Below are 17,975 nucleotides of genomic sequence, written 5' to 3'. Positions count from 1 at the left end.
GGACGTGTGCGTAGTGATTTTTTATTAGTCCCCAATCTTCCCCCTTCAGAGACCCTCCAAACGAACGCTAGTTGTTCCTCTGAGGTGCAGTTCTTTCTTTTTTTTTTTTTTTTTTAATATATTTTATTAACTTTTTACAGAGAGGAAGGGAGAGAGATAGAGAGCTAGGAACATCGATGAGAGAGAGAGAGATCGGTCAGCTGCCTCCTGCACACCTCCTACCGGGGATGTGCCTGCAACCGAGGTACATGCCCTTGACACGAATCGGACCTGGGACCTTTCAGTCCACAGGCTGAAGCTCTATCCACTGAGCCACACCGGTTAGGGCAGCTCTCCACATTTAAAACCGAGAACACGATTGTTCCAGTTCTTTAAGAAAAATCGTATCTGCTTAATATTAGGCACAATGTTGCCAAGTCATGTCCTCACATCAGGCACGGCGTCAGGTCTTCTAAATTGTGTTTTCCTGCCATTCGTATGAAAATCTCTGTGTCACAGCAAAAAGGAAGAACAGATGCTGCTCCTCCGGCAATCTTCTGTGTGCTCTCCTGAATCCGGCTGTTCCAGGAGTCATTAATCGTTAAGACGTGGGCAGCTCACCACCTGATTTTTTAGAAAACATCACTTGGATGGATTCTGATTCTTGGCTCCTGGAGCTCACGGTGTGCCAATCGGAAAACTACGTTTTTGCTTAAGGCTTCCTTTTTGCACCTTAGGTTCAGATAGGATTCATTGTGTTCTTTTAAATGTATTTTCCTCGATTTCAGAGAGGAAGAGAGAGGGAGAGAGATACACAAACATCAACTATGAGAAAGAATCACTGATCAGCTGCCTCCTGCACGTGTGCACACACACACACACACACACACACACACACACACACACACACCGGGGACTACGCCCACAACCCGGGCATGTGCCCTTGACCGGAATTGAACCCAGGACCCTTCCATCCACTGGGTGACGCTCTATCCAGTGAGCCAGACCGACTAGGGCAGAGAGGATTAGTTTTTATCGTGTACATACATGTTCAGTGTACCATATGTGGGATAAAATCACGAATATACGTTGCTATCCTAAGACGAGATATCTTCCACAGACGAAACGTTGTGGCCAGAGGTGCCTGCTGATGCCATGGCTGGTCTGTAAGGGCAGGTCACTGCCCTGTGTGTGGCTCAAATGACAGATGCTAGTGCATCACCCAGCTCCCACGTGATCTCCTGCAGCCTCGGGTAGAGAGTACGGTTTCTTAAAGGCGACATCGCACATCGATGGGAACAGCTGTCCAAATGCTTTTAACGTTATATACATACTAGGGCCCATTGCAGGAAGATTCCTGTGAGATTTCCGACGGGCTTCCCTCCCGCCACTGCCACTTCTACCACCCCCCACTTCTCCCACTGAGGCAGACAGGGCTCGCCGCACCCCACCGTGTCCACCACGTCCACAGCCACACGCACCGCTGCCACCTCTGTGTGCCCTGACCCTCTGTGCCCGACTCTGCTGCCACCTGCCTCTGCCCTCCTCTGAGGCCGCATGCACCACCCTTGCTTTCCCTCCTTGCTTTCCACTTTCCCTCCTTCTCCCTTCTATGCTGTCTTCAGTCTTCACTCCTTCCTTCCTCCGCATATGCAAATTACCCGCCATATTTGTCGGGTTAATTTGCATACTCGCTCTGATTGGCTGTGGGCGTAGTGAAGGTACGGTCAATTAGCATTTTTCTATTTTATTAGTGTAGATGAATATACTGTATAAGGAAGAGAAAATAGCCTTGACATGCATGTCCCATGGCGCATAGACAGTTCCATGACAAAGACCGATTGCCTTAGCATGGCATTCAGAGCCCCTGGCTGGACCCAGCCGGTTTGGCTCAGTGGACAGAGTGTCGCCTGCGGATCCAAAGGTTCTGGGTTCGATTCTAGTCAAGGGCACTCGGGTTAGACTGGATCCTCACCCACTCGGTGGCAGGCTCCTCCCTGGCCCAGGCTCTGGTTAGGGCTCTTGCAAAAGGCAGCCAATTGCTGTGTTTCTCTCCCATCAATATTTCTCTCTCTCTCTCTCTCTCTCTCTCTCTCTCTCTCTCTCTCTCTCTCTTCCATTCTCTCTAAAAATCAGTGGAAAAATATTGTCAGGTGAAGATGTAACTTAATATGATTTTATTTTATTTTTTTTAAAGTATACTTTATTGATTTTTTTAGAGAGAGGAAGGGAAAAGGATAGAGAGCTAGAAACATCGATGAGAGAGAAACATCCATCAGCTGCCTCCTGCACGCCTCCCCTACTGGGGATGTGCCCGCAACCAATGTCCATGCCCTTGACCGGAATTTAACCCTGGACCTTTCAGTCCGCAGACCGACGCTCTATCCACTGAGCCAAACCGGTTTCGGCTAACATAATATGATAAAAAAAAAAAAAAAAAAGAGCGAGAACAGAGTCCAAAGCTATCTATCCAGTTTGCCCCACTCTTGGGCCTCACCTCCTGCTGGGTCCCCCCTGTAACGACATAGGGGTCTTGATGGTCCCCGAACACACACACCTCTTGCACCTGCAGAGCCACCTCCACCTCAGCTGCCAGGCCCCGCCCGTTGGCCGGGCTCTGGGCCGGGGTGTGTTGGAGGCCGAGGAGGGGGTTTCTGGGCCAGGATGGAGGGCTGGCATTTGAACGTGAGATGGCATGGCAGCGTTGCTGCTGAGTTTTTGTTTTATTTTCTCCCTTGGGCCTGTCCTTGGTCTCGTCCTCCCGGAATCTGTTTACCCGTCCTTCGTTTTCAGAGACGCTCCCCGCTTTGTCCCATGCAGATGTCTGTCTTCCATCCTGGCTTTGCTTTTTAAAAAATATATATATAAATATGTTTTTATTGATATCAGAGTGGAAAGGAGAGGGAGAGAGAGATGGAAACATCAATGATGCGAGAGAATCATCGATCAGCTGCCTCCTGCACGGCCCCCTACTAGGGACTGAGCCCACAACCCGGGCATGTGCCCTTGACCAGAACCGAATCCGGGACCCTTCAGTGTGCAGGCCGACGCTCTATCCACTGAGCAACACCAGCCAGGGCCTGGCTTTGCTTTTCTGAACCTGCCTCTCCCCGTCCTGACCGTCAGGATCCTCACCCACTGCTTCGGACCTACCACCCCTTTCAGGAAGTCCGCACGCTTTTCCGAAGTAGTGTCACTGAGGGAGCGCATGAGCATCCATTCCCTGATGTCAGCGTGACCCAGAAAGGGAATCCCCGGCCCGCAGAGGAGGAGGAGGAGGAGGAGGAGGAGGATTTGTGACAAGTGTAACTTAGACGAGACCTCTCACTTGTCAGGTTTAGTCAGCTGGGCAGTGTGGGGCAAGTGGTGGTGACTTTAACAGAATGGGTCTGTTGTGACCCACTTGGAGGCCTTCAGACCTGGCAGGGAAACAGACTCCTGGCTCAGGGCCAGCAGGTGCAGGTTTCCTGTGGGCGTGGCCAATACAGGGCGTGGCCAACCTGGGGCGTGGCTAACCGCGGGGCGTGGCCAACCCGGGGCGTGGCTAACTATGGGTAGGTTCCAGTCAAGGGCATGTACCTTGGTTGTGGGCACATCCCCAGTGGGGAGTGTGCAGGAGGCAGCTGATGGATGTTTCTCTCTCATCGATGTTTCTGACTTTTTATCCCTCTCCCTTCCTCTCCGTAAAAAAATCAATAAAATATTTCTTTAAAAAAAAAGAAAAAAGACTCAAGGCAGCTACACCAAGGAGGGCATCCCAGGAGACTTGGAAGCACTATGTTTAAATGGCTGTAAAATCTATGAATGATTTAATTCAAGTCAAGGAGACGTAGGGAGAGTAAGAACTTTGAGGGTTTTATAGGTGCCTAGCAGAAAAAAACCAGGAGCTGAGCATCGCAGGTGAGGGGCTATTAGAAATGAACACGTTATTTTTCTGATAAAAGTAGTCATGCCGAAACCGGTTTGGCTCAGTGGATAGAGCGTCGGCCTGCGGACTGGAGGGTCCAGGGTTCGATTCCGGTCAAGGGCATGGACCTTGGTTGCGGGCACATCCCCGGTGGGGGGTGTGCAGGAGGCAGCTGGTCGATGTTTCTCTCTCATCGATGTTTCTAACTCTCTATCCCTTTCTCTTCCTCTCTGTGAAAAATCAATAAAATTTATTTTAAAAGAAAAGAAAACAGAAAAAGAAAAAAGTAGTCATGCCAGTTCTTTGCAGAATCATCTCACCTGGAGCCAGAATCGGGCCTAAGCCAGAGCGAGTGGCCCCTCTGCCGAGCGGTTCTCATATTCCAAACATACATGTTTTTGCACAGAGTGTCTAATTATTCTCGAGGACAATTACTGCCAGGTTCCAAAATGTGCTCAGCGAGCAGCAATCGGTGTTTATTCAGCTCTAAAAGGACTGGGAACAGTCGGTCGCATTGTCTGCCTTAAAAACACTTCTCCACCCGGAAGCATCTGCCTTCTTTTTAAAGCGCCGAAGGGGGAATGTGCGTCTATTTGAAACAGACTCCCCGCGCCGCCGCCTACACCAAAGAGGGGAGGATAAATGGGGTCCGGAGGGGGGGGTGTCTCTGTTCTCTGACACGCACTCTCTCCGGCTCTTCCCTGCTGGGCGGGCAAGGTGGCCTCCTGGGCCGGAGAGATCTGCTTCTCTCGGATTTTTCTATTTATACCGGTTCGCACACTTTACGGGAGCTGACGTCTGTGTCCTAGTTCCGTCCCTTTTACTTTCTCGGGTGAGGCAGGATGCCCCGTCGGAGCTGGGGTCCGCTTTTCGGGATTTGGGGGCGAGTTTTGCGGCACGCTCTGACTTTGCCCAGGAAGATGTCGGGGTGCGTGCAGGTCGCCTGAAGTCACGGTGACCCTAAGTTAGTTTTCGATGTGGATGATGCCACCCACTCACAGCCCTGTTGGAGGATTACGTGAGGATGTATATACCCTGCTTGGGGTATTATTATTATTATTATTATTATTTAAAATATATTTTATTGATTTTTTTTACAGAGAGGAAGGGAGAGGGATAGAGAGGTAGAAATATTGATGAGAGAGAAACATCCATCAGCTGCCTCCTGCACACCCTCCACTGGGGATGTGCCCGCAACCGAGGTACATGCCCTTGACCGGAATCGAACCTGGGACACTTGAGTCCGCAGGCTGATGCTCTATCCACTGAGCCAAATGGGTCAGGGCTGCTTGGTGTATTATTAACGTCCATGAAGGGCAATGTCTTAGTCATCTGTTGCTGTGTAATGAGCTGCCACACATTTAGCAGCTTTAGAGAAAGCTCATTCCCACAGGCCAGGCGTCCGGGCGTGGCCTAGCTGGATCCTCGGCTTTGGAGTCCCTTAGAAGGCGTCATCAGGTTGCTCTCCGGGGCTGGGGTCTCATCTGAAGGCTCAGCTGTGGAGAGATCCCCTGCTAAGCTTCCAAGCAGTTGCTGGTGCAATTCCAGTCCTCGAGTGGTTTTATTTTCATTTTTTAAAAAATATATATTTTATTGATTTTTTTTACAGAGAGGAAGAGAGAGGGATAGAGAGTTAGAAACATCGATGAGAAAGAATCATCGATCAGCTGCCTCTTGCACACCCCCCACTGGGGATGTGCCCACAACCAAGGTACATGCCCTTGACCGGAATCGAACCTGAGACCTTTCAGTCCGCAGACCAACGCTCTACCACTGAGCCAAACCGGTTTCGGCCATTTTTATTTTTTTTAATCTTCACCCGAGGACATTTTTTCCATTGATTTTTAGAGAGAGTGGGAGGAAGAGGAAGAGACACAGAGAAACACCGATGTGAGAGAGACACATCGATTGGTTGCCTCCTGTATGTACCCCAACTAGGTGCTTGCAACCACAGTACATGCCCTTGACTGGAATTGAACTTGGGTCCCTTCAGTCTGCAGGCTGAGGCTCTATCCACTGAACCAAACTGCCTAGGACTTGAGTGGTTTAGATGAAGGACCTCAGTTCCACTCTGGCTGTTGGCTGGAGGCCACCCTCCCTCCGTTCCTGCCATGTGGGCCTCCCCACCAATGGCAGCTGGCTTCATCAACACCAGCCAGACGGACTCCATGGAGAGACTCTGCTAGCAGGACAGAAGTCACAGTCCTACGTAACTTGCTTGTACAAGGGACATCCCATCTCCTCTGACATATTCTTTTGGTTCAAAGCAAATCATAGCTCCCACCCCTGCTCAGAGGGAGGGGGGTACATGAGGTGAGTACCACTGGGAGAGACATCAGAAGCTGCCAGGCCCTAACCGGTGTGGCTCAGTGGATAGTGTTGTCCGCCTGTGGACTGAAGGGTCCCGGGTTCGATTCCGGCCAAGAGCACATGCTTGGGTTCCAGGCTCGATCCTCAGTAGGGCCCTGCAGGAGGCAGTTGATCAATAATTCCCTCTCATCACTGATGTTTCTCTCTCTCTCTCTCCCTCTCCCTTCCTGTCTGAAATCAATAAAAGTATATTAAAAAACAAACAAACAAAATAAGCTGCCAGGTACAGACCCTTAATTTAGGGAGAGGGAACAGCATAATGATTAAGAGGGATGCTGTCCATGCTACTTGCACTGACTTTAAAATCCCAGATCTAGCCCTGACCGGTGTGGCTCAGTGGATAGACCGTCGGCCTGCGGACTCAAGGGTCCCAGGTTTGATTCCGGTCAAGGGCATGTACCTTGGTTGCTGACACATCCCCAGTAGGGGGTGTGCAGGAGGCAGCTGATGGTTGCTTCTCTCTCATCGATGTTTCTAACTCTCTATCCCTCTCCCTTCCTCTCTGTAAAAAAAAAAATCAATAAAAAATATATATTTGATAAAAAAGAATAAGCTATCAGCCCCCTCCCTGCCCCGGAGAGACAGGTTCCCGGGGGCGAGGCTGGGGCAGGGACACTTGTATTTGCAGGTGAAGTGCTCAGCTCACTGCTGTCAGAGGTCTAAGGCGCTGAAACCCAGACCCGATCTCTCTCCCTAGGTGTGGAGGGCACGAGGGAAGATCTGGAAACCCCATCTTTCTGGTGGGGGAAGAGGAGGGGGACTCTGCCCAACCTGTTAGTGCCCTGCACCAGGGAGGCAGGGTTTTACACAACCCAGTCCTTTAAAAACCTCTACTCCCGCCGAAGCCGGTGTGGCTCAGTGGATAGAGCGTCGGCCTGCGGACTGAAAGGTCCCAGGTTCAAGTCCAGTCAAGGGCACATACCTTGGTTGTGGGCACATCCCCACCGGGGGAGGAAGCGGGGGAGGGGTGCAGGAGGCGGCTGATCGATGAGTCTCTCTCATCGATGTTTCTGACTCTCTATCCCTCTCTCTTCCTCTCTGTAAAAAAAATCAATAAAATATATTTAAAAATAAAAAATAAATATAAATAAAAATAAAAACTCCTGCTGCCCATCCCACGGCCCCCTCCTTTCACCCGTGCTGCCCAAGAATCCCGCGTGAGCAAGTGTTTTCCCCTGCGGTGGGGGACGCAGACGATTTGCAGAACATGCCGCCTGGGCGGCGGCAGCACAGCTGGGCCTCCAGATGCCAGCCTGCCCGCATGGGCCTGGGCGGCAGGCCGTGTTCAGGCACGCGCTCGCCCCCCAGGCTGCCCTGGATGCCAGATGCGGCAGCTGCGGCGAGAATATTTCTTTTGTTTTCACAGCGCTCACCCCGTGCTGGAGCGGGTGGGTCTAGGGCTGAGTGAGTGGGTGAACTCGGTCGCTGTTGAGAGAAGAGAGATGACCTGGTAGTCCACACTCCCAGAGGCACTTCTTCTTCCTCTTCTTCTTTAAAAAAAAAAAAAAAAAAAAAAAAAAAAAAAAAATATATATATATATATATATATATATATATATATATTATTGATTTTTTTTACAGAGAGGAAAAGAGAGGGACAGAGAGCTAGAAACATTAATGAGAGAGAATCATCGACCAGCTGCCTCCTGTACACCCCCCACTGGGAATGTGCCCGCAACCAAGGTACATGCCTTTGCCCGGAATCGAACCCGGGACCCTTCAGTCTGCAGGCTGATGATGATGCTCTATCCACTGAGCCAAACCGGTTTCGGTTGCCTTATTTCTTAATGCTCATTGTCAAGATCTAACTAATTCGCCACTCAATAGAAAAATAGATAATATGCTAACAGTTAATAATCACATGAAGAATTTACAGGTGTGTGGAATGAAAAAGCAGCAAAGTACAGGCAAGATTAGCCAGAGAGCCGAAACCAGTTTGGCTCAGCTGATAGAGCGTCGGCCTGCAGACTGAAAGGTCCCAGGTTTGATTCTGGCCAAGAGCATGTACCCTGGTTGCGGGTGTACAGGAGGCAGCTGGTCGATGATTCTCTCTCATTAATGTTTCTAGCTCTCTATTCCTCTCCCTTCCTCTCTTCAAAAAAAAAAAAAATCAATAAAATATATTAAAAATAAAAAAGATTAGCCAGAGAAAGATCTGATGAATTTTACATAAAACTCAAAAGGGTTCATAAGTTGGAAACATAAAACTTTAAGGATTGGACAGTTATGAATGAGTGCATCATTAATAAAATGCTTTGGATTTGAGAAGTACTTAACAGAAATAGACTGTGAGGTTACAAATGGTTAGCAAAATCCTAACATTATTGTAGAATCTCCCACAATAAATTCGTTGCAAATTCCTAAAAATGCCAACAGGATGTGAGAAAGCAAAAACACACACACACACACAAAAATGGACAGTTGATAGGGTGCACAAACTCACTGGACCAGGAGCTGCATTAAAAAAATATATATATATATTTTTTTTAATTGATTTTTTTACAGAGAGGAAGGGAAGAGGGATAGAAAGTTAGAAACACCGATGAGAGAGAAACATTAATCAGCTGCCTCCTGTACACCCCCCACTGGGGATGTGCCCACAACCAAGGTACATGCCCTTGACCGGAATCGAACCTGGGACCTTCCAATCCACAGGCCGACGCTCTATCCACTGAGCCAAACTGGTTTTGGCAGGAGCTGCATTTTAAGCAAATTGATTATTAGGCCAGTTTCCCCACAGTCTCAGGATGTTAGGTTTCCGTAAACTACGTCTCTGGTGTCTCTCCCCTCTCTTCCCTTTTCTTATTATTTTAAAAAAAAATATATATATATTTTATTGATTTTTTACAGAGAGGAAGGGAGAGAGATAGAGAGCTAGAAACGTCGATGAGAGAGAACCATCGATCAGCTGCTCTTGCACACCCCCTACTGGGGATGTGCCGGCAGCCAACATACATGCCCCTTGACAGGAATCGAACCCGGGACCTTTCAGTACGCAGACTGACGCTCTATCCACTGAGCCAAACCGGTTTCGGCTTCCCTTTTCTTACTTTAATTGTCCTCATGCATATGGATCTCTCCTTATAAGCTGTATTAAAATCGCCGGGAGCGGTAGGCGGCTTGTAAATAATAAATGGTACACCCACTCACGCGCCCGTCTCTTGCCTCACAGAGAACAGCCCATATTCACCACACGGGCGCACGTCTTCCAGATCGACCCCACCACCAAGAAGAACTGGGTGCCTGCGAGCAAGCAGGCCGTCACCGTGTCCTACTTCTACGATGTCATCAGGAACAGCTACCGCATCATCAGCGTGGATGGAGCCAAGGTACCGCCCCGCGGGCCGGTTTTAACGTTCTCGGTCACGTGCGTTTCGTCCAAAGCCAAAGTGATGGAGTCGGGAAGTGGCGGGAAAAGGATGCACCCCCGATCCTGCCACCTCCCCACAGGTGTTATTGTGAGAATTAATGTCTTATAATCACATATCCTGCCTCTCTCTCTCTCTCTCTCTCTCTCTCTCTCTCTCTCTATATATATATATATATATATATATATATATATATATATATATATTATTGATATTTTACAGAGAGGAAGGGAGAGGGATGGAGAGCTAGAAACGTCCATGAGAGGGAAAAATCGACCAGCTGCCTCTTGCACACCCCCCACCGGGGATGTGCCCACAACCAATGTACATGCCCTTGGCTGGAATCGAACCCGGGACCTTTCAGTCCACAGACCGATGACGCTCTACCACTGAGCCAAACCGGTTTCGGCTCCTGCCTGTTTAAAAAAATATATATATTTTGTTGATTTTTTTACAGAGAGGAAGGGAGAGGGATAGAGAGTTAGAAACATGAGAGAGAAACATCAATCAGCTGCCTCCTGAACACTTCACACTGGGGATGTGCCCACAACCAAGGTACATGCCACTGACTGGATTTGAACCTGGGACCCTTCAGTCTTCAGGCTGATGCTCTATCCACTGAGCTAAACTAGTTAGAGCTGTTTTGTTTTGTTTTGTTTTCATTTAAAATGATGGCAAATGAAGAAAAAATATTTCCCTGGTACCACATTGTCTTTATAACTCGCATTTCAATGTCTGTGTGATCATCCCACCAACGCTCTATAATGTCCTTAATCTCTCCCTTTATGGTTAGATATTTAAGTGGCTCCTAGTTTTTTGCTACTATAGATAGTGAGCATCTTCCACGCAACCAATGACCTCAATTGATCATCAAACAGACCTATTGCTTTCTTTTGGACATTTCCTTAGGACAGATTGCTGGAAATAATATATTAACACTTTATAATTATTTATTTATTTATTTATTTATTAAAGACTTTTTATTTTATTATTTTTATTTTATTGATTTTGTACAGAGAGGAAGAGAGAGAGATAGAGAGTTAGAAACATCGATGAGAGAGAGTCATCGATCAGCTGCCTTTTGCACACCCCCTACTGGGGATATGCCCGCAACCAAGGTACATGCCCTTGTCCGGAATCGAACTCGGGACCTTTCAGTCCCCAAGCTGACGCTCTATCCATTGAGCCAAACCGGTTTCAGCACACTTTATAATTATTTTTAAATATATTTTTCTATTGTTGATGTGTTACAGATATCTCCCATTTCCTTTCCCCTTTCCTTCCTCTTTCCCATCCACCCCCAGGTCTTTATTTTCTGTGTCCATGGGCTATACATATGCACACTAATAAAAGAGTAAGATGCAAATTAACCATACCTTCACAACACCCACCAGCCAATCAGGAGGGAGTACGCAAATTAACCCAACAGAGATGGCAGGTTTATTTGCATATGCAGGCGCCTGGTGGCTGGGATGGGGCGTTGTGTGTTGCCTCAGCTGCTCTGGGCCTCTGGGCAGTGTGGGAAGGCAGAAAGGCAGCTCTGGGCTGGAGTGAAAAGGGGGCTCTGGCGGTGCCGACAGGCAGTGCCGACAGGCAGCCGCGGGAAGGAAGGCTCATTCTTGCACGAATCTTCACTCATCGGGCCTCCAGTAGGTATATAATTCTTTGGATTATGTCTTCTCGTCCCCGAACTCCACATGCCAGTCTGTTCCGCGCCTCTCTGCTTCAGATCTTACTTTGTTGGTCAATTCATTTTTGTTCATTAGATTCCACAAATGAATGAGGTCATGTGATACTTGTCTTTCTCAGTTTGGCTTAGTATAATATTTTCACTTAGTATAAAATTTTCCAGGTCCTTCGACGCTGTCCCAAAGGGTAAGAGAGCCCTCTTTTTTTTTTTTTTTTTTTTTTTTTTTACTGCTGCACAGTATTCCACAGTGTAAATGTCCCACAGCTTTTTTATCCAAGCATCTACTGATGGGCACTTGGGCTGTTTCCAAATCTTAGCTATGGTACATAATGCTATGAGCATAGGGGTGCATATATTCTTTCTGATAGGTGTTTTGGGATTTCTAGGATATATTCCCGGAAGTGGGATCGCTGGGTCAAATAGCAGTTTCACTTTTAATTTTTTGAGGAAAACTCCATACCGTTCTCCACAGCAGCTGCACCAGCCTGCATTCCCACCAGCAGGGCCCGAGGGCTCCCTTCTTTCCGCATCCTCACCAGCACTTGTCGTTGGTTGATTTGTTGGTGGCAGCCATTCTGACAGGCGTGAGGGGATATCTTAATGGGGTTTTAACTTGCATTTCTCTGATGATTAGTGACTTTGAACATTTTGTTCATGTGTCTCTTGGCCTTCCGTATGTCCTTTGGAGAAATATCTATTCCACTTGTTATAGCTCTTTTTAAAAAAAACATATTTTATTGATTTTTTTTACAGAGAGGAAGAGAGAGGGATAGAGAGTTAGAAACATCAGTGAGAGAGAATCATCGATCAGCTGCCTCTTGTACACCCCTACAAGGGATGTGCCCGCAAGCAAGGTACATGCCCTTGACCGGAATCGAACCCGGGATCCTTCAGTCCGCAGGCCGACGCTCTACCCACTGAGCCACACTGGTTTTGGCATGTTATAGCTCTTGATGGATGTTGCCAACTTGCTCCCCAAAGAGGCCTTTCTTCCAGCGTATGTGAGAATGCCAGTTTAGTGCACCCTTGGCAGCACTGGGTATCGTAGCTAGTCTGGTTTTGATGTTCTTAAGCGTAGGAATTGATTTTTAAAAATATATATTTTATTGATTTTTTTTTTTTTCAGAGAGGAAGGGAGAGGGAAAAAGAGCTAGAAACATCGATGAGAGAGAATCATCCATCAGCTGCCTCTTGCACTCCCCCCACTGGGGATGTGCCCGCAACCAAGGTACATGCCCTTGACCAGAATCGAACCGGGGACCCTTCAGGCTGCAGGCCGACGCTCTATCCACTGAGCCACACCGGTTTCAGCTATATTTTATTGATTTTAGAGAGGAAGGGAGAGGGAGAAGGAAATAGAAACATCCATGATGAGAGAGAATCACTGATCGGCTGCCTCCTGCACGCCCGCCACACTGGAGATCGAGCCCCCACCCTGGGCATATGCCCTGACCAGGTATCGAACTGTGACCTCCTGGTTCATGGGTTGACACTCAACCACTGGGCCACACTGGCCGGGCTGACCTTTTGACGAGGCTCCGGTTTAAGGCAAGATTCTCCCCTCAGCCTGCGCTCTCTGAGCCTCCTCTTAGATAAAAGCGGCTAAGATTGAGACAGCTTGGCCCACGATTAAGGTGACCAGACACCTTTCCAAAAATCTGGACTTTTTTAAAACGCCACGGGGACGCGGAACAAATTGTTAAAAATCGGGACTGTCCCGCCAAAAGCGGGACGTCCGGTCACCTTACCCATGATGCTTTCTCGTCCTCCCAGTTGCCACAGCCCTTCCTCCTTGGCAGGAAGGAGGCCTGCAGTCCTCACTTTACAGCTCGGGGGGGGGGTCAGGGAGAGGCCGTGCCCGGGCCTGCCTGTGCCCAGGTCCTGGCTGGCAGGGCGGCATCCTGGCACCGCGTCGCGCAGGCCGCGCGTCAGGAACAGCCGGTCTGGCCAGCGTGTCCACGGAGGTGGAGGAACTGGTGTCCCCGTCTGAGCAAGCCGGACAGCAGGACTTTGCTGGCTTCTGGTGGGCCTGGCACTTGTGTCTGAGGACTGAGTATCTGAAAGGTGCCTTCACATTTTTTTCTTCCGGGAAAGATGGTGATGCCACAAGTGTATTGTGTCACCACATTCCGTTCTGGGCTTTTTCTTTAAAAAAAAAAAAAATATATATATATATATATATATATAAAATTGATTTTTTTACAGAGAGGGAGGGAGAGGGATAGAGAGCTAGAAACATCGATGAGAGAGAATCATCCATCAGCTGCCTCCTGCACGCCTCCCACTGGGGATGTGCCCGCAACCAAGGCGCATGCCCTTGGCCGCAATCGAACCTGGGACCCTTCAGTCCGTAGGCCGACGCTCTATCCACTGAGCCACACCGGTTTTGGCTCGCTCTGGGCTTTTGAGCTGGCATCTCCGGTCTCCGCCAGGATGTTCCGATGGGGGCGGTGAGTCAGAATCCGTGGCTTTCTTTTATCCATCGATTGTGTCACTTCATCCGCCATCCCTCAGAGGGGCTGGCACCGTTGTCAGTTGACTTATCCAAGGATAGATGGAGCTTAAATACAGATAAAGCGACTTGCTTTAGGGGAAGTGCTTCTGTCCGATTAGCTGGGCTTTTAGTCATCTGTCAAAGTGTCAGCCACGGCTCTGAAGGCTGTGACAGCCCGCTGGGCCCCGGCCGGACGCACCGGCTGTGAGCAATCAAAGGGGCGTAGGAGGGCGGGCTGATCCCTCGCCTCAGAATGAGGCTAATTTAGACTCAGTATGGGGGATTGGTCAAGTCCCAGAGTCACCTAAAAAGTGGGCATTGAATTATTGCCGAAACCGGTGTTGCTCAGTGGATAGAGCATCAGCCTGCAGACTGAAAGGTCCCAGGTTCTATTCCAGTCAAGTGCATGTGCCTTGGTTGCGGGCACATCCCCAGTAGGGGGTGTGCAGGAGGCAGCCAATTGATGATTCTCTCAAATCGATGTTTATGACTCTTTATCCCTCTCTCTTCCCCTCTGTAAAAAAAAAAAAATAAAAAAAAATATTTTTTTAAAAAAGTGGGCATTGGAAATCCAGGCCATGCCCCCCCTCCCTCCAAGAATTCAGAGAGGGAGCCCGCGGCTCTCAGACCACCCCTCTCATGGCACCTGCCGCCTTTTCTTCCCGGTTCCACCCAGAGTCCCAGGCACAAGACCCATGACAGGGCCGCATTCTGCAAATGGGGGCATTTTATGTGGCAGCCAAGGCCCAGGGGATTGTGGGAAGGCGGGGACGGATGGGCCTCAGTCATTTCATTACTGTGGCTGCCCCTCGGGACCAAGGATGGGGAGCAAGGGTCCTGCCCTGAGGACCTGAGCAGAGCACTGGACAGTGGTCCCAGTGCCACCTCAGCCCGCTGGACCTTTATATAAAACCAGCAGCCTAGCCAAAACTGGTTTGGCTCAGTGGATAGAGTGTCCGCCTGCGGACTGAAAGGTCCCGGGTTCGATTCCGGTCAAGGGCATGTACCTTGGTTGCGGGCACATCCCCGGTGGGGGGTGTGCAAGAGGCAGCCGATCGATGTTTCTCTCTCATCGATGTTTCTAATTCTCTATCCCTCTCTCTTCCTCTCTGTAAAAAATCAATAAAATATATTAAAAAATAAAAAATAAAGTAAAACCAGCAGCCTAGGCCTAGATCGGACCCTGTGCCTGCAGCGGCCGCAAGCCCAGCCCGGGTACAGGGAGTGGAGAGGAGCCCAGCATGGGGACCCTGCAGGGTGGCAGCACTTGTCACTGTCTAGTATCTTCGGCCTCCCCTCCTTCCCCTTTCCGCCTCCAAGTTCCCAATTCCCCATCCCCAGCCTCCGCCCTGCCTGCATAAGCCAGAGGGACCTCCTTCCTTCCTGGGGACAGGAATAGGGGCCAGCATCCCCAGTGATGCATTGACAGGAATCTTTTTTTTTTTTTTTTTTTAAATACATTTTATTGATTTTTTTACAGAGAGGAAGAGAGAAGGATAGAGAGTTAGATACACCGATGGGAGAGAATCATCCATCAGCTGCCTCTTGCACACACCCCACCGGGGATGTGCCCGCAACCAAGGTACATGCCCTTGACCGGAATCGAACTCGGGACCTTTCAGTCCGCAGGCTGACGCTCTACCCACTGAGCCACACCGGTTTCGGCTCGACAGGAATCTGGTCTGCTGCCCTTGCCCACTCCCCCACCCCATCCCAGTACCACATCGGGACAACACCCTTCTTTTAGGCTTTTGATCCCTAATGTTAATCTGAACTGAGGTGACAGATGCTTTTAGCCTTTGGGGGGGCCGTGTCCTGGCCCTCGGGCTGCACCGCTCTCTGCCTTGGGCAGTCTGGGGCCCAGGTTCTGCCCCTGACCCTGCGCCTCTGCCCGCTGCTGCCAGGCAGCTGCCATCCCCAGCTAAGAGGCTGACAGGGAAGCTGTCCCTCCATCCAAGTGCAAGTTGCCAGTGAGGAAGGGCCTTGGAGGTCGTTGCGAGCAGAAGTCACAGCACATGAGCTGCTGAGTCAGCCACAGGTAGCCCGCCGCCCACAGGCCGGTGCCGGGAGGAGGGGCCGCCGGCAGCCACAGCAGCTGTCACTCCTTGCTCGGGCCAGCCCTGCACCGTGTTTACTCCAGGAAGGATGCCTGAAGGTCTCTCCTCCCCCAGAGAGCCCTTGGCGGGCTCATCCTGGGACGGATCTGTGCTCAGACCCGTGGTTCATCTTCCCGAAACGCTTCTCCTCAGATGCTGCTGCTCCTCGGAGACGCCCTGGCAGGTGTTAGTCCCGGCTGCTGCTGAAGTCTCTGCTGGGACCCGGATCCTCTTCTGGGCAGGAGATGCCCTCCTTGAGGACCGGGGAGCAGGCCTCTGGCTTGGCTTTGGCGTCCCGGCCCCCAGCTGGTGGGCAATGCCAGGGCGGGGGCGGGGGGGAGTTAGCAGGCGATGAGGTCAAGCTGGCTGCGTGCTCTCCAGGCTTGGCTAGCTGTGCGGTGGCCGCAAGAGGGCAGCGGGCAGGGCTAGGGTCACTGCTTAGAGGGCACCAGGATCGGAGCTTCTGACTGTCACCAGGTTGGCCCTGCGCGTGGACAGCGGGGAGCCCCGTGCGTGTGTGCATCTGGCAGACCTAGCTTCCCAGAGCTCTGATCAGAGGCGGTTTGGCGCAGAAACACCGGCTCCGTGTTTTTTGTTTTTTGTTTTTTTTAAATATATTTTATTGATTTTTTACAGAGAGGAAGGGAGAGAGATAGAGAGCTAGAAACATCAATGAGAGAGAAACATCGACCAACTGCCTCCTGCTCACCCCCCACTGGGGATGTGCCCGCAACCAACGTACATGCCCTTGACCGGAATCGAACCTGGGACCTTTCAGTCCGCAGTCATGAGGCTCTATCCACTGAGCCAAACCAGCTCCGGCTGGACATGCTTTCTGCAAAAGCTGCTACTGTGAATATCTGCCCGTTTTCCCTGCTTTACCCACACGGAGCTTCCTCTCAGGTGTAGACCGAGGACTGGGATTGCCATATGGTGGGAATGGCCTTTTTAACGTGTCCCGAGGAAGCCACATGGGTTTTCCCAGTCTGTGAGCTCCTGTTGCCCCACATCCCGGCCCGACCCTTACTTCGTATCAGAAAACATACTTTAATGGAATGGCAATATAGTTTCACCCGAGCCGGTGTGGCTCAGTGGATAGAGCATTAGCCCAAGGACCGAAAGCCCCCGGGTTCGATTCCGGTCAAGGGCACGTACCTTAGTTGCAGGTTCCCGGCGCTGGTCAGGGTACGTGCAGGAGGCAACCAATCGGGGTGTCTCTCTCACGTCAATGTTTCTCTCTGCCTCTCCCTCTCCCTCCCACTCTCTAAAAATCAATGTATAAATATCCTCGGGTGAGGATTAACCACGGCAAACAATGGTGATGCAGTCGCCACATTCCCTAGTGAAGCTGAGCTGATGGCTTACATCCTTGTCCTCTCCAGCGTAACAAGAGCGGGCCCATGCACCTTCCCGAACCAAGCCTTGGACGTCTGCTAAGCAGCATAATCACTGTGTATAAAACATGGGCGCCGAAACCGGTTTGGCTCAGTGGATAGAGCGTCGGCCTGTGGACTGAAGGGTCCCGGGTTCGATTCCGGTCAAGGGCATGTACCTTGGTTGCGGGCACATCCCCAGTAGGGGGTGTGCAAGAGGCAGCTGGTCGATGACTTTCTCTCATCGATGTTTCTAACTCTCTATCCCTCTCTGTAAAAAAAAAAAAATCAATAAAATATATTCAAACAAACAAACAAACAAACAAACAAAAAAACGTGGGTGCTAAAACCGGTTTGGCTCAGCGGATAGAGCGTCGGCCTGCGGACTGAAAGGTCCCAGGTTCGATTCCAGTCAAGGGCATGTACCTTGGTTGCGGACACATCCCCGGTAGGGGGTGTGCAAGAGGCAGCTGATCGATGTTTCTCTCTCACTGACATCTCTAGCTCTCTATCTCTCTTTCTTCCTCTCTGTAAAAAAAATCAATACAATATATTAGAAAACAAAACAAAACATGGGCACCTTTCATGGTTGCCCGCTTTCTCTCCCCTCCTCATCCCTGCAGAGGAGGGGGGGAGTCAGAAATGAGGCAGAGCCCCCAAGCAGCACCGGGCACTGAGGCGGCCTCCAGGCGCGAGCA

The 17,975-nt window shown here is 50.1% G+C and overlaps 1 protein-coding gene across 3 annotated transcripts in view; it reads left to right on the top strand.

The window, feature by feature from the left end:
- HOMER2 (homer scaffold protein 2) overlaps positions 1-17,975 on the top strand; it is a 100,716-nt gene that overhangs the window by 56,557 nt on the left and 26,184 nt on the right. For all 3 annotated transcript variants that reach the window (XM_084869264.1, XM_084869265.1, XM_084869263.1), the window contains one exon: positions 9,429-9,585. In XM_084869264.1, coding sequence (XP_084725390.1) covers positions 9,429-9,585 — 157 coding nt within the window. The remainder of the gene's footprint in view (positions 1-9,428; positions 9,586-17,975) is intronic.

Source organism: Pipistrellus hanaki, assembly GCF_964339955.1.
Source record: "Pipistrellus hanaki genome assembly, chromosome: 21".
Taxonomy (NCBI): domain Eukaryota; kingdom Metazoa; phylum Chordata; class Mammalia; order Chiroptera; family Vespertilionidae; genus Pipistrellus; species Pipistrellus hanaki.
Note: the sequence above shows the minus strand (reverse complement) of the source record. Positions and strands in the feature narration are given on the sequence as shown.